The following is a 16554-nucleotide window of genomic DNA, read 5'->3' as shown; positions in this document are numbered from 1 at the left end:
TAAAAAAGTGCAATAATCTACACCTTCTTTTGAAGGGGGAAAATCATCTAATGACTTCTCCCGCCTTGGGTAAGGCGAAAGGGAGTGTCAGACTCTTACTGACTAAAAACCACCCCGTTCCTACTCCTGCTTTGACCCGGAGGCCCGGTAACTAATTCTCTATACCCTAAGGCCTATAATCTTTAGGAAAAACACTAATATAAGACACACCCTTTTCGGAAACAGGCTTAAAACTGTCACCAAAAGTAACATTCTTGGCTACATTAGCCCTTTTCCCAATCTTCCCCCTTTTACGAATTTTCGCAACAGATTGTGCTACTTTTGATTCTAGACTGGATTTCGCGTCGAAAGCTTGTTTCTCTGGCTTCGCATTAAAGGTTTGTACTTTATTTTTTTCTTTGCGTTTGTAGTAGAATACTTCCCAAGCTAATGTTAGCATTGCTAGACCTAAACCGAAGAGCGTTGCGATGAAAACTCCACCTGTGAATAAAAATCTAATAAATAAAATTCTCGTGTCACAGATTTCCTTGGCATACTCCTCCAAAACGGCTTGACCGATTTTGATGATTTTTTTTGGCTTATCCGGTATCTATGAGAATCGACCAATATCTATTTTTCATCCCTCTAAATGTTAGGGATAGTACAACCCTAATTTTTTTAATTTTTAGTGACGAAGTTGCGGGCTACCTAGATTTATAAATCTGCTTAAAAGTCAAGTCTGTTCTAAAAGTATCTGCCACGGCTTTAATGGGAGGTAGTGTTGTGTTTGAAGATTACAATAGTAAAGAAATTTCGTACCACGGACCAGTTAATTCAATTTGAAAACATAAAGAAGTTAAATAAACATTGATTCTACTCTGCATAAAGTGGTTACCAAATACGCACTATCAGTTTAAAAATATAAGTTTGAAATCGCCAACCCGTATTGAGCAAGCGTGATGATTAATGCTCAAACCTTCTCCATGTGAGAAGAGGCCTTTGGTCAGCAGTGGCCACTTATAGACTGTTGATGTTATGTGTGAATAAATAGGAGATACATACCCAAACTCTCGAGTGTGATCCCTTCAGACTCATCAGCATCCGGACAAGCCTGTCTAGCTGATTCATTCCAATATCTAAAATGCAAAACAACAATTACTAGTTTAAGGTGTGTAGTATAAAGTGTCTAACAGGCAACATTTAAGTGTGGGAGAGCCATGCTTCGGCACGGATGGGTCGGCTCGACCGGAGTGATACCACGGCCGAGCAAAAAACCGACGTGAAACAACGCTTGCGTTGTGTTTCGTGGCGTAAGTGAGGTTACCGGAGGAAAATCACCGCCCTTCCCAATCCCCAATTCCCCAACAACCCTTAAATTCCTAAAGCCCAAAAGGCAGTACACTTGTAACGCTTCTAGTGTTTCAGATGTCTATGGCGGGCGGCGATTGCTGACCATAAAAAAAAACAGCTGTAACAACTTTGAAGACTGCCTTGGATAATAAATGGGTCCTATGTGTGAGCTGTTATATTTGCTTCCAGTAATAGGTATGGCAGAAACGCCTAAACGCACGGAAAGATATGGCAAAATTTGGTACTCACTTAGAAGCAAGCTGTTCCAAGAACCTCTCCTTCTGCAGCTCAAGCAGTGCCCTGGACAGGTCCTCCTGCAGCCTGGACCCTTGCTGGACAGCTATGGCGTACGGCTGCTCAGCGAACACCTCGCCCACCTCCGTCAAATTACAGTTTCTTGTTACTTCGTACCTGGAAAATAGCATTCTAGCTACTAGGTTGCTCCACACTTGGGTTTTCTCCTATGTTTACAAAAACAAACTTTAACCTATAGACTTATTCTCCCAATTCTCTCCCATTCCCCATCCTCCATCCCTATCCATCAGACTATATCCCCCATAGCCCATCCCCCATTCCCCATCCCCCATTCCCCATCCTCCATTCCCCATCCCCCATCCTTCACACAACATACCCCATACCCTATTCCCCGTACCTCACATCCCGCATCCCCCAGCCCCATTCCCATCCATCATCCCCTATTCCCCAGCCGTTATCTCCTGTCTACCCTAAATACTATGGTCTGCAAACTCATAGTCCACACATCTATTTGTAAAACATTTTTGCTCTATCACAAATTGGGATTATTAGATAGTTAGGTACTAACTTTATTTCAGCCGAATCGTGTATGAAAGCGAAGTCCGCGTCCGTATGTTCGTTCACTTGCTGGAAACCGGTCTTTGCATCTGGTACGGGCTCTAGAAAAATAAAATATATCTATGTGAAATATCAGGAGCTGCGGACTACCTAGCGGGTTTACCGGGGCTCCGGCTCGAATATTTTGCAGTCAGGTTATAGGGTTAATAAATGATATTTATTTCTGTAAATAGGTTATAAAATAACACTTTTACACGTCAATAGTAGGGTAGTTGCAGAAGGTTACGTTGCAATAAATTAACGAAGTATACATAGCTCTGGTTTGAAGCAGGAGTAGGAACGGGATTTTAGTCAGTAAGAGTCTGCGCTTTCTCTCGCCTCCACGAGAGAAGTCATTGGATGATTCCCCCCCCCCCTCAGGCCATAGCTACCTGGTCTGCTGGCGAAGACTACAAGCTTTTGCCGGGCATCGAACCGGAACCCTTGAGGATGTTCTTTAGAATTGAAACTGCACCTATAAAAGTTATTGGATAATCCGCCCCCCCCCTCAAAATGGGGGGAGCACTGAGAAAGGCATCCCCTAAATCTCTACAAAATCTGAGAGAAACTGTAGCGACTTACGAGAAGCGTTGATGGCTAGTAGTATATGTCCATACTGCTCCCTGATTGGGTAATCCCACACTCTATACTGCGCCTGATCCGATGTCGCATTCAGAGTTATCTCTTTCCAAACCCTGGAAAAAAAAAAATATAAGTTTTTAAACTGACATGGTCACTAACACTAGTATTAGAACTCGAAACGGGATGAACGTTCATCCGTGATCATGGCGCTTGCAACAGTGCCGAAATATCGGAAACTCATAGACATAGAAAAACATGGTAAATATCCCGTTTCGAGTTCTAAAATAGATTAATAATGGCTACAACTTAGAAACAGGTCGCTTCCAACTTTTTGGCTCGACCGGAGTGATACCATACGGCCTCACAGAAAACCTTTTTTTTACATTTGATGGGTCGACGTTTGGCCGCTATCTCGCCTGATGGTAAGTGATGATGCGGCTTACGATGGAGCACGTCTGCCCATAAGCAACCTATTCACTCGGGCCTTGAAGACACCCAGGTTATATCCATCAGGAAACACAGACCCCGGCAAAGAATTACTCCCTAGCGGTTCGCAAAACCGACGTGAAACAACACTTGCGTTGTTTCGTTGTGTGAGTGAGGTTACCGGAGACCCAATTATTCTCCTTCCGCCGGCAACGCAATTATAACGGCTCTGGTGTTTCAAATGTCCATGGGCGGCGGCAATTGCTTACCATCAGGTGATCCGTCTGCTAGTTTACCGGTTTATTATTACGAAGCGCTTCGCTTCAAGCTTCCTTGTGCGAACTGCTAGGGAGTGGAGTGAATAGGTTGCTTATGGGCAGACGTGCTCCATCGTAGGCCGCATCATCGCTTACCATCAGGCGAGATAGCGGCCAAACGTCGACCCATCAAATCTATACTAATATTATAAAGATGAAGTGTTTGTTTGTTTGAACGCGCTAATCTCCAGAACTGCTGGTCCGATTTGAATAATTCTTTTTGTGTTGAATAGTGCATTTAGCGAGGAAGGGGTTAGGCTATAAAACATCAAGCTATGAGCAATAGGAGCCAAGCGGGTGAAGACGCGCGGAAGTGGCTAGAGTATATCATAAAAAAACATACCTGTACAGTGTATCTTCAGCAAACTTCATATTGACGAAGTATTGATGTACTGATGAGCCTTCCACCACCGTGTAGTTGATGCGAGACTGTCGAGCTAACTGCTCTAGCGAGGAGACTGGAGTCTGGAGACCAAATACCAATATTAATTGCCCGTAAAGTTATAAGTAAACATCGTATGAATATCGTGTCAGGCAGCGTGCCAGGCAAAATTAAGGAGAAGGCGGGGCGCGTAAGAGCACGAGTCTCCTCACGCCCCAGTCGTCGCGAGACTCGACACTCCGACGACGGGCATCGTTAATGCGGGTCACCGCCCGCCCAAAACCAGACCCGATGATCGTCCGGCCACCGTCAATGCGGGTCCAGAACCAGACCTGTGCGTATGCGCGTTTCAGACCACCACAGATGGGCCCAAGTAGGGCTGACGCCGACCCGGAGCTGCGGACTACCTAGCGGGTTACCGGAGCTCCGGCTCGAAAAACAGGAGTAAGAACGGGATGGTTTGTAGTCAGTAAGAGTCTGACACTCCCTCTCGCCTCGCCCAAGGCAGGAGAAGTCATTGGATGATTATCCACCCCTTCCAATAAAAGTAGTCAGACGCTGATGATGATGGAAGGCATACCTGCATCCTCTCCACAGTCAGGAAGGCAGCCAGGTTAGCAGTGAACGTAGCCAACATGAGCACCACAAAGAGCCAGTATGCAGCTACAAGCGTCCTCCCAGATAAAGCCTTCGGTGCCTCTCCACCGCCTTGTGGAGTGAAGGAGGTTAGGGCAAACCAGAAGCTTTCTTTTAGAGTGAATTCTCTGAAAGAAAATATTTAAATTATAATATTAAGTCCAGTTTGAAGAGGCATTGTACATTGACGCTCATAAGTTCAGTAAAAAACGTAACTGTTTCGAAAGTCATACATATTATGAAAAGTCTCAACAGTCACAAAAAGCCACAACACTCATGAAACTCCACAATATTTACGAAAAGTTTTAACAATCATACATTTCTTTAACAGTCAGAAACACTACAACAACCAAAAGCCGCAACAGTCAAGAACCGCCACAACACTCACAAAATCTCACTACATTCTAAAAAACTCACAACACTCACAAAAACGACAGTCATGAAAGCTCATAATATTTAAGAAAAGTTTCTGTCTGTCGGTCAGACCTCTAGTAAGCTACGAGTATTTGCTCGCTATAAAAACCTCAACAGTCAAAAACCCCAACAGTCACCAAAAACCCCAACAGTCACCAAAAACCCCAACAGTAAACATAATCAAATTACCTGCACGGATACGGGTACGCATCAGGATTATTCCTGGCGGAGTATGGAGAATATTTGTCCAGCAGCCAGATCATGAACCCGGTCAGAACGAGCGCAGCCACGATGCTTAGCCATACTTCTGTACGTAGCACTGTCATGAACTTGAAGAGCGATGTTTTTCTTATGGGTTTGCGAATTACTGGAGAAGGAAGGAAATATAATAAGCAAAGTGCTTTGTGTTAGTGGCCTTAGTCTGCTATTACAATTGTGCAAGAGGGACGGAGCTATATAGGTTGTATAGCTCCTTCCCTCTTGCACTGCTCAATGATCGACCATTCTGACACAATTGTAATAGCAGACTAAGGCCCCAGTAGAGACATGTATTTGGGTGCTTTTCCACCAAAGATGTGCCATGTAGCTATGCTAGAAAGATGTAATTGTAAAACTATGTCACCATTTCGACTGATAATAATGATTAAGATGTGCCGCCGAAAATTGGAAGAGCGTAGCGTAGCTCAAGTCTACGATGTATTAAGCCATCCATAGCACACATTCATAGTACACATCCATAGCACGCATCCATAGCACGCATCTTTCCATATAAAAAACATATCTTAGTTGAATCCGTTTCCACCAGTGCTAAGCTAGGTGTACCAATGAATATGATCGGTGGAAGCCAAACGCATCCACAACAACGTAGCATAGCACATCTCTGGTGGAAAAGCACCAAGAAAAGCAGCTGCGGTGCGAGCGCATGTTACTCGCACAGCTACATATCTTAGTATCAGTGGAAACAATCATATAGTTTCACAGCTTAGCTATTACATCTTCACAACATAGCTACATAGCACATCTCTGGTAGAAAAGTACCATAATCTTACCTATAAGAATTCCAGTTTGTTCGAAGTACGGAGCCACAAAATCTATCACCTCCTCTCGTTCTGCTGTCATTGTAAGAGCTGAAATGGCTATGTCTGTTTCCTGGAAACACATAGTATAAGATAATAATAACCTTAATAGACAAATGGTTTAAACAGAATAGAAGAAGAAACGGCGTAATAGAAAATAGAATAGAATAAGCACACCCTTGTACTGATTCCAATGATTTCTCCAGCCTTGGGCGAGGCGAGAGGGAGTGTCAAACTCGACTACTCCTGCTCTTCGAGCTGAAGGCTCGGTAAACCCGCTAGGTAGTTCGCAGCTCCGAGTCGGCATCATCCCACTGGGCCCAATCTGCGGTGGTCTGATGGCTCTTTGAAGCGCGCGTGCAACACGACGCACCGTACGCACGGGTCTGGTTCTGGTCGGGCAGCGAGCTCGAAAAGCAGGAGTATAATCGGTGTAGTTTTTACAGTAAGAGTCTGACATTCCCTCTCACTCCACCCAAGGTGGAAGAAGCGAGCGGGCGAAGTTCCCCCTCAAAGTCCACTAATTGACCTTACCATAATCTTCACGCGTAGGGTTTTAGAATAGTTTAAAAGATTCAGATTTATCAAGAACTTACTCCTCTCATAAGATCCCCAACGACTCCATCCCACGTGCCATTCGGGAGCTTCTTCCCAAAATCTCCAGTTTTTGGGGAAACTATCTCATAATCGAAAGACATGGTCTGAAATAAAGAATATATCGAAATCTATTGCTATTGTTCGTTAGTCTGGCTAAAACTCGAAAACGGCTGCACCGAATTGCCTAATTGGTCTTGGATTATTTGTAGAAGTCCAGGGAATATAAGTTTTTAAACTGACATGGTCGCTGGACATAGAACTTAAAACGGGATATTTAACATGTTTATTAGTGTTAAAGTGCTAATAATAAACATGATAAATATCCCGTTTTAAGTTCTAAGTCCAGGGAAGGTTTAAAAGGCGAGAAAAAATTGTTTAAGGCGGAAAGAAGTTTGCCGGGTCAGCTAGTAAATAATATAATCGATCGAAATTAATATAAAACTGAATAGGTATCGTCTCATCAGTCGGTGTAATCTCTTAGTCAGTGGTGCCTTTAATGTTGTTCAGCTACCTGTACCTACACCGGCACCACTCACCACCCCACTTAATTCATCAATTCAAAGTCATGGGGCGGGGCTAAAGAATGGGTCTCATCAGGTGCAAGCAATCATGAACTTAGTAGTGGTTCATGCGCATGTGACCACCATTGTACTTATCTCATAATATCTTACCTCAGATAATCTAGCGATGAGATCGATGCAGTATCCTTCGTACAGCGGCTGGCCATCCTCATTGTACATCTGTTCTCCAGTCGTAGGGTCTAGCTTCATCAGGGTCCAAGGTACAGCCTGGTGGATAGATCAGAAATTAATCATCCCCTAATGTTGATTTCGTCGTTGCCCGGTGGTTTAAGAGACTCTTTTTTTACAAACATACAAGTTCACATACACGTCACGCCCAGACCCGGAACAACAATCTGTGGATCACACAAAGAGTTGTTCCGTGCGGGAATCGAACCCGCGACACGCCCGCTCCTCATGCATGAGAGTGTAGGTTCGAAGCCAAGTACCATTGTGACTTTTTCTACCAACGGCAAGTACCAATGTGACATTTTCCGAGTTAAACGTACTTTCTAAGATTATTTAGACACCACTAACAAACGGTGAAGGAAAACATCGTGAGGAAACCTGGACTTATCATTTCTTGTTTATAACTTTGAAATTGGCAACCCCCATTGAACAAGCGTGGTGATTAATGCACAAACATTATCTGTGCGAGAAGAGACCTTTGGTCAGCAGTGGCCACTTATCGGCTGATGATGGTGATGTTGAAGATCTTAATTAAGCTTCGTGATCGAAGAAAGACGGAAGACGTCCATTGTTGAACAAATATCTGCCTCTTAACTCAAGATAAATGGGTCCTCTGCTGAAAGACCTCCGTCTTCAGATTGTCCATGAGCGATGGCGATTGCTTACCATCAGGTGATCCGCCAGCTCGTTTACCGGCTTATACCATAAAAATGTAACTTACAGGCGCAGTTCCAATTCTAAAGAACATCCTCAAAGGTTCCAGTTCGATGCCCGGCAGTAGCTTGTAGTCTTCGCCAGCAGACCAGGTAGCTATGGCCTGCTGACCGTCTTCTGGCTTGTACGTGGAGAGCATGAAGCGAGAGCGGAGGAAAAGACCAGATCTGGTTGGGAGAAGACCGTTGTTATAATAGTCTTTTTTTAAGGGGGAAAATGCATGAGGGAGTGTCAGACTCTTACTGACTAAAAACCCCGTTCGTATTCTTTATTTTCGAGCCAGAGCCCCGGTTAATCCGCTAAAGTCATAAAAGTCAAAGTCTAAGCATTTATTTCAATTAATTCTAAAACGTCTTTGAATTGTCCGTCAGTCTGTCTGTCAGTGAAGCTAGGTGCTAGGCTAGATCACGCATCAGCCCTACTGGGCCCCATCTGTAGTGATCTGATGGCTATTTAAGGTGCACGCAGAACGCGACTGCTCCGTGCCATACGTACGGTCTGGTTCTGGTCGGGCGGTGAGCTACCCTTGCTCGCCGTCCGCAGACCCGCAGCTTAAAAAATATGCATGAGACTGAGTGTTGCAATACGTGTCGTGGGTTCTTAAAATTAACGAAGCTATTCGCTTCAAGCTTCCTCGTGCGAACTGCTAGGGAGTGGAACTCCTTGCCGGAGTTTGTGTTTCCTGATGGGTATAACCTGAATGTCTTCAAGGCCCGAGTGAATAGGTTGCTTATAGGCAGACGTGCTCCATCGTAGGCCGCATCATCACTTACCATCAGGCGAGATAGCGGCCAAACGTCGACCCATCAAAAGTATTAAAAAAAAAATTTGGTTTAATGCACAAAAAATATATCTAATATATAAAATTCTCGTGTCACAGTTTTCGTTGCCATACTCCTCCGAAACGGCTTGACCGATTTTGACGAAATTTTTGTGCTTATCCGGTATCTATGAGAATCGGCCAACATCTATTTTTCATCCCCCTAAATTTTAGGGGTAGTACAACCCTAATTTTTTTAATTTTCCGCGGACGAAGTCGCGGGCAGAAGCTAGTGTATACTATGAAACGTACCGATCACCATCCCAAAAGAAGACTGTCTCGTTACTAATCTCGGAGTCTTCAGCAAACTGCTTGAACAAGCGATCCCTGGTGGTATTCATGGAAGGCTGTGGATCCTCGCATTGTATGGACGAAGTCGTGAGAGTGAGGTCTCCTTCCAATTTGGAGTAAACCTCTGATAGGTAGAGGATTAAGGAGTTTATGATGTGCTGTTTTCTCTGTAAAAAAATCAGATTTTATTATGACTTTCGTGAGACATACTAAATTAATTATTATGTAACTATGTGACGAGGAACTCGACTAGTTTCAAGTCATGCTAGAGACTCATGTTCATTCGCTCTACTACTGAAGCAGCGTAACGCGTCGTGGGTCGTTAATGAATGAATTGGAGCCTCTAGCATAGCTTGAACCTAGTCGAATTCGAAACAAAACGAGAGCGCGTTCGGCGCTCTGATTGGATGGTTTTTTCGCAACCGCCAATTAGATGTCACTGCCGCCAATGCTCTCTTGGATGCAAATCCAACAAATAATCTGTTCGTGGATGGATGGAAGGGATTTTGTCGGAATGCCTGAAGTACTGCGAGGCGAACTAATGAATGCGGTTAATTCCTGTTTAATTATGTTTTAGTTATGTATGTAAGTTGCTTTAATTGGTTGTCTACCGTTGTAACTTTTGAATTAAATAAATAAACAGATAAATAGAGCGCTGAACGCGCTCTCGTTTCTTTTCTTTCAACGTAAAGCAAACTCGTACTAATGGTACTAATCATTGTGAAACAAAGATTCATCTAGGTACCACACCTAAATAAAAAAGTTTATTTAAAAAAATATCACCTGAAAATCAGAAGGACAGTTGCACTCATCTTTCCTCAGCAGCTTGCAGCATTCTCCTGGATCCGACTGGAGTATCACAGTCGGCAGTACTAGCTGACCAACCTCCACTGAGGAGTAGTCAGTGAGCACCAGGTTCCAGCGGTAATTGCGACGAACTAGCTTCTCTTTGACGGCCTGTTAATACAAATATGCTGGAGAGCCTCTTGACAGAAGCTAAAGAATAAAAGTGTGTCAAAAAAAGCAACGTCACGCCTTTTATCCCAGAAAGATAGGCAGAAGTGCACATTACGGCACGTAATGCCACTATACGATGTACACCCATTTTTCACCATTTTTTTGTTGTATGAGTGGTGCCTGTTGCCATGAATACTGGGCACAATCCCAGACTCCGTGCTTCTACTAAGACATTTTGGAAAATCCGAAAAAAGCCTAATAATACTTTGCCCGACCCAGAAATTGAACTCGAGACCCTTGAGACCTCTCCAGACCCAAGAATTTGACTTTGACCTTGACTTCAACTTTGACTTGGACTTAACAGGCACAAAGTGAATGTTACATTTTTAATATCTATTCCTGATATCAAACTAAATAAAACCCTCTTACCCGTCTATAAGTATCCATAACAAATCCGTTTTCCCCCACAATGACGTAGAAGCTGGGCTCCGGCCGCATGGTCTTCAATGCTTTGGCGGAGTCTCTGGTCAGGCCGGCGTGGACCCACACCCTGATGTTTGATGCTCCTAGCAACTCGTATAGGGTGCGGTCTACGTCTGCAGGAAAAGGAGGTTGAATTGAGAAACTTATGCCCGAAAAACGCTACTCAATTTTAAGACGCTCTCAAATGTACCTAGTTCTGTCAATATCAATTCTTTATAAAATGACAGAGATAGCACGACATTTAAGTACAACTTAAAATTGAGTAGCGTTTGAGTATTCGGGCGTTATATAGTTACCGAAGGCCCAATCACCCTTTTCCCAATCTTCCCAATCCACAATTCCCCAACAACCCTTAATTTTCTAACCCCTAAAAGGCCGGCAACGCACTTGTAACGCCCCTGGTGTTTCGAGTGTCCATGGGCGGCGGCGATTGCTTACCATCTGGTGATCCGTCAGGTCGTTTACCGGCTTATACCATTAATATATTTTTTTTACTTTTAACGGGTCGAGTTGGTAAGTGATGATGTGGCCTACGATGGAGCACGTCTGCCCATAAGTAACCTATTCACTCGAGTCTTGAAGACAAGCAAGTTATACCCATCAGGAAACACAGACTCCGGTAAGGAGTTCCACTCCCTAGCAGTTGGCGCAAGGAAGCTTGTAGCGAAGCGACATATAATATATATATAAAAATATCCCTTTGTTCATCTCCCAAAACTTACCACTCTCACTCTCCAATATCAGAGCAGCATCAGTAGCATTCCTGGACTCCAGGTAGCTGTCCAGAGCCTTCACCAGCTGCTGCGAGCCTAGCAAAGTCCTCACCAATGGTATACCAGCTTCCGAAGCCAAATCTTCGGCTACTTGCCATGGAGACCAACTCAAATCTATTATCATTGATACCCCTTTCGATATGGCGGCGCATACTAAAAAAAATTATAATGAATAGCTAAGTAAATGGCCTATTTTATCACTCTCATATAATAAACTAGCTTTTGCCCGCGACTTCGTTCGCGTTTAGAAGTATTATTATTGATGGAATTTATCAAAATCTTTTCTTAGGGGATGCCTACCGGAGCTACGGACTACCTAGCGGGTTTACCAGGGCTCGAAAAGCAGGAGTTGAAACGGGGTGGTTTTTAATCAGTAAGAATCTAACACTCCCTCTCGCTTTGCCCAAAGCGAAAGAAGTCATTGGATGATTTCCCCTAAAAAGGGATGCCTACGTCATAGTAGCTTTATGCACGCAATTTTTTTATTCTTTATGCAAATTTGACCAAATAAAATTTCTTGTTCTTAAAAGTCTCTGCCCGATCGCTAATAGGTAAATTGCCCCCTTCCCAATCTTCCCAATCCCCGATTCCCCAATAACCCTTAAATTCCTAACTCACAAAAGGCCGGCAACGCACTTGTAACGCCTCTGGTGTTTCAGGTGTCCATGGGCAGCGGCGATTGCTTACCATCAGGTGACCCGTCTGCTCTTCTGTCACTCTATCCCGTAAAAATGGTTGAAAAATATACTTACAAATCCTATTACTCTCTTCATCATTTTCTCTATCAAGCAGGACGATAGCATCATCGAGTTTAACATCAGGCCGTACAGTTTCAGACAATTTCAGAGCTCTCCCGATGTCTCGTGTCAAATCCTGCTCCTGTGCCTCTATTATGAATACTAAAATACAAAAATAATTATTATCCGCCAGTACCGTTAGTATAAGTTTGATTTACCGAAACGAGAGCGCGTTCGGTGCTCTGATTGGTTGGTTTATTCGAGCCTGCCAATCTAAGCGCCAACGTCACGTAACTGTTTGACGAGGAACTCGACTAGTTTCAAGCTGCGTCGTGTGTCGCGGAATGCTACTCATAAATATGAGCCTCTAGCGTGGCTTGAAACTAGTCGAGTTCCTCGTCAAACAATAACGTGAGTAAGCCGATATCGTAATAATTAAAGCGTATCAAGTTCGATTTCCTAGACGGGTAAAACGATAATAACGTTTTCAAAAATTCTCAGTTAGTAGCACAGAGTCTGATTTTTTCACAAACTGTCTGACTTAATTAACTAATTCTGCACATTACGGCACGTGATGCCGCTATACAATGTACACCCACTTTTCACCATTTGCGTTATAAGGTCCCACGTAACAGGGAGTGAGCCTATTTCCATAAACCTATTATCATCATCAAAGTATGTGCTAATGACTAGGTAACTTAGCTTCACTTTTGGTTTGATATTAATTTAAGCATGTGGTGTTCACCTATAAGTGATTGTTACACTGTAATATTATCATTAAGCATGTGTTTTATAATTGAAATTGTGTAAACAATTGTTGGTGAACCTATTATAATAAATAAAAAAAAAATACCGACTGGACGCAAATCCAGACTCCGTGCTACTTTTTTCTACACTTTTTTCTAAAAATTGCCCGACCCAGGAATCGAACCCGAGACCCCTTGTCTGGTATTTAATTTTATAATTTATTATCACTACATAGTATAAAATAAAGTCGCTTCCTCTGTCCCTATGTCCCCTTTGTATGCATAAATCTTTAAAACTACGCAACGGATTTTGATGCAGTTTTTTAAATAGATAGAGTTATTCAAGAGGAAGGTTTATATGTATAATACATGCATAATATATCACCATTGCACCCATGCGAAGCTGGGGCGGGTCGCTAGTATATATATATAATTAAATACTTACCAAATCGCAAACTCAGCTCAGATATAACACACCCAACATTAATAAAGAAAATCAACAAAAATAAATAATAAATTGACATTTTGTTTTTAATATTTACATCTGTAATAATTTAATTTAGTTTTTCAATATTAATAATTGCAATTTTTACAATTACAGGTTCTTATTTTATTTATTAGAATTGCTGAAATATATTCTTGTAATAAATATGGGATGAAAAGAGCTAATAGAACGTAGAATATTATTCTTAATTTTTCAAACATTACTAAGCTGCCATTTTTGTTTTTTTTTTTTAACGTATTTTCTGTGTAAATTAATACAAATTATTGTATTACTCTATTATTTATAAATTTATTTATTTAAGATTTAAATATTGAAAAATAGAGCTAAAAATTATAAATTTTAAGAAAACTTTTATAGGTATTTTAACTGTCAAATATGTATTTTTATAGGTTATAATTTTATTTTTTTCGAATTTCTAACTCAAAAGTCAATGTTTGTCTATCTTGAACTTGACAATTTAACTGGATATTTAACTGCAGTTACTGCTAACTTAGGGTATGGTTAAGCGAATAACTAATGCATTAAGATTGACGGGTAATTTCGTTACGAAGACAAATTATTGGTAAACAATAGAGAATACAGAATGGGTAGGTTCATGTGTTTAAAGCCTTTGGTACTGATGCGTACAAAACGGTGTCGAAATAGGAAATATAAAACATGCCTTTAGATACCATATGAAATTATTTTTTATCGCGTGTTATCGAATAAACATACGTACCTACTTACTTACCTTTTGTTTTTTATAGTATAGGTAAGCCCGGCACAACCTCCCAAAACCGCTGCAACTCCTGTAAGCTAGTAGCGAGGAGTAGATTTAAGTGTGGGAGAGCCATGCTTCGCCACGAATGAGCCGGCTCGGCCGGAGTGATACCACGGCCTCACAGAAAACCGACTTGAAACAATGCTTGCTGTATCGTTGTGTGGCTGAAGTCCCTTCCAAATCCCCGGTTTCCCAACGACCCTTAAATACCTAGCTCCCAAAAGGCCGGCAACGCACTTGTAACCCCTCTGGTGTCCATGGGCGGCGATGGTTGCTTAGTGATTTGTCTGCTCGTTTACCGGCTTGTACAAAAAAAATAACACTTATATGATTTACTCTTTAATTATCTCTATATTTTCACTATTATCTTCTTGATTAAGTACTTATTTCTAAAAGTACCACGTACCACGGCAAATGTGCGACATCTGGCGCCCAACGTGGGATTTTTATATTCCTTTTCTGTTTCAGGCATTTTTTGAAATTATGAATAACAGACTAATTAAGTCTGTCTTGCAATGTATAGAGGTTTCGATTCCCGTACGGAGCAATTCTTTGTGTGATACACAAATTGTTCTGGGTCTGGGTGTCATGTGTATGTGAAATTGTATGTTTGTAAACGCACACACAACACAGGAGAAAATCCTAGTGTGGGGCAACGTTTTAATATTTTAAAAGAAAAGAAAGAAAAAATCAACAGCGCAATATCTGGCGCCCAACGTGGGACTGCTAGGTTACTTTACAAATATTTTGAAATATCTACAGTTACTAGCGGACCCGACAGACGTTGTCCTGTCTACACGTCTTTAATTAGAAAATTTTAAACTTTTTTTAATACTCGTAAGCTAAAACATTCTGGACCTTTTTGATGAAAATTATTATTCAAATGTTATGACAATATCTAACGTCATTAATATTTGACACTGCGATGGTAGCGCCGTCTGTCCGATCCAATGTAAAACATTCCAAAATCAACAACTACTAATAAATTAAAAATTATTTAAAAAAACATTGTCCAGCTGACAAAATTGTGAATCTAAACCATTCTCAGATCCCCTTGAACACACACAAAAAATTTCATCAAAATCGGTCCAGTCGTTTAAGAGAAGTTCAGTGACATACACACTTACAGAAGAATTATATATATAAAGATATCTACAGTTATGTATTTAGTCGTATCAATCTATTGGTTATGTCTCCTTCTAAAATAACATAACACTACTTTACCCGACAGTACTCGCCAATATATAATTCAGGTGTAACCGTTTCACATAATTCACAGTGATTTTATAAGCGTGGGACATTGTACACGCGGTGTCGGGTCACGACATGGTTAGGAAGTAGAATGAACTAGTATGAGTTCCTTGATTCACTTGTTTTCTTCAGTTTTTTTAACTGAGTGAAATGAAATTATATTTATTTCTGGAAATAGGTTATAAAATAAAACTTTTACACGTCAATATTTCAAATAGATGAATAAAAACAAAAAGATTCAATGAGGCCGGCATTTCCTATCAGAACACTGAGAAGAAATGCCGAAGCTAACTCAGAGTACAACGTCACACCTTTTTATCCCCGAAGGAGTAGGCAGAGGTGCACATTACGGCAATGCCGCTATACAATGTACACACACTTTTCACGTGCAATAAGTTGACAGGGGTCAACTTATTGCCGCCTGTTGCTATATACCGAAAAAGTCCAGTTATACTTTACCCGACCCGGGAAAAGTATTCCGGGATTTGAACCCTGACTCTTTACTGAGTACTTAGTTATCTTTTCTTTTATTTAACTTCAACACATTGCTTTCAGCCCCAAGATATTCTCCATTTAGGGAATATGACGGTAATCAACCAGCCGGATCACCAGACATATAAGGTGTTCTAAAAGTATCTGGGTGGCTTTAATGGGCGGTAGTGTTGTGTATTATTACATAAAACAAACATCGAATTCCCTAATTTTTTGAAAATAAAACTCGTATTTTACCATCACCTGTTTCTACTTGCTTCTGCAGCACATATACTAAAAGTGGAACAATACAAAGAAGATTAGCATGGATCCTGCGCAAGAATGACACGCAAATCGTGAAGTGTTCCACATTTTTTACCCGACTGCGCCAGAAGGAGGGTTGTTTTAGAAAGCAAGCCGTAGGTACGTGCCCTCAGTAAGTCTTCATATTTAGAATGGATCCCGACTGCTTCTATTTTATGATGACTTTCTTGTTTTAGGGTTTTTTCATTTTCATATTATGAAGAAAGGCAGTCGGGTTTTTTCGTTTTTTAAATTATTTTATAAACTGTGAAGTTTATGGAGTAACTGAAGATATCTATCATGTCCTAATGGAATTTGAAAGTACAGAAAAGACACATCAAATCGTCTGTATTTCAAGTAAATAGCATCCTAGCTCTCCCTCT

At 41.6% G+C, this 16554-nt stretch overlaps 1 protein-coding gene and 1 non-coding gene across 2 annotated transcripts; one reads left to right on the top strand and one right to left on the bottom strand.

Moving 5' to 3' along the window:
* Positions 1 to 104: 104 nt before the first annotated feature.
* On the bottom strand, positions 105 to 13589 carry LOC118278530 (glutamate receptor ionotropic, kainate 2). The gene is made up of 18 exons (XM_050703836.1): positions 13327 to 13589; positions 12151 to 12297; positions 11348 to 11551; positions 10572 to 10738; positions 9969 to 10142; positions 9147 to 9352; positions 8082 to 8241; positions 7283 to 7399; positions 6611 to 6715; positions 5988 to 6087; positions 5128 to 5305; positions 4469 to 4652; positions 3850 to 3971; positions 2764 to 2876; positions 2153 to 2243; positions 1579 to 1740; positions 1042 to 1115; positions 105 to 480 (listed from the first exon to the last, which is right to left on the bottom strand). The coding sequence occupies exons 1-18, from the start codon at positions 13403 to 13405 to the stop codon at positions 167 to 169; spliced, it is 2697 nt and encodes an 898-aa protein (XP_050559793.1). The 5' UTR covers positions 13406 to 13589; the 3' UTR covers positions 105 to 166.
* Positions 13590 to 16142: 2553 nt separating this feature from the next.
* Positions 16143 to 16244, top strand: LOC126912311 (U6 spliceosomal RNA). The gene has a single exon (XR_007706937.1). It is a non-coding gene; the product is annotated as a U6 spliceosomal RNA (small nuclear RNA).
* Positions 16245 to 16554: the final 310 nt, after the last annotated feature.

The sequence above is a fragment of the Spodoptera frugiperda genome, chromosome 24, assembly GCF_023101765.2.
Source record: "Spodoptera frugiperda isolate SF20-4 chromosome 24, AGI-APGP_CSIRO_Sfru_2.0, whole genome shotgun sequence".
Lineage (NCBI taxonomy): Eukaryota > Metazoa > Arthropoda > Insecta > Lepidoptera > Noctuidae > Spodoptera > Spodoptera frugiperda.
This window is presented reverse-complemented; position numbering and strand designations above follow the sequence as displayed.

Coding starts and splice junctions, on each gene's coding strand:
- LOC118278530 (XM_050703836.1), bottom strand. CDS start 13,405: ATGTCAATTTATTATTTATTTTTGTTGATTTTCTTTATTAATGTTGGG. Junction 7,400..8,081: donor TTAGAATTGGAACTGCGCCT/GTAAGTTACATT, acceptor TCTATCCACCAG/GCTGTACCTTGGACCCTGAT. Junction 481..1,041: donor GATCACACTCGAGAGTTTGG/GTATGTATCTCC, acceptor TTTTATTCACAG/GTGGAGTTTTCATCGCAACG.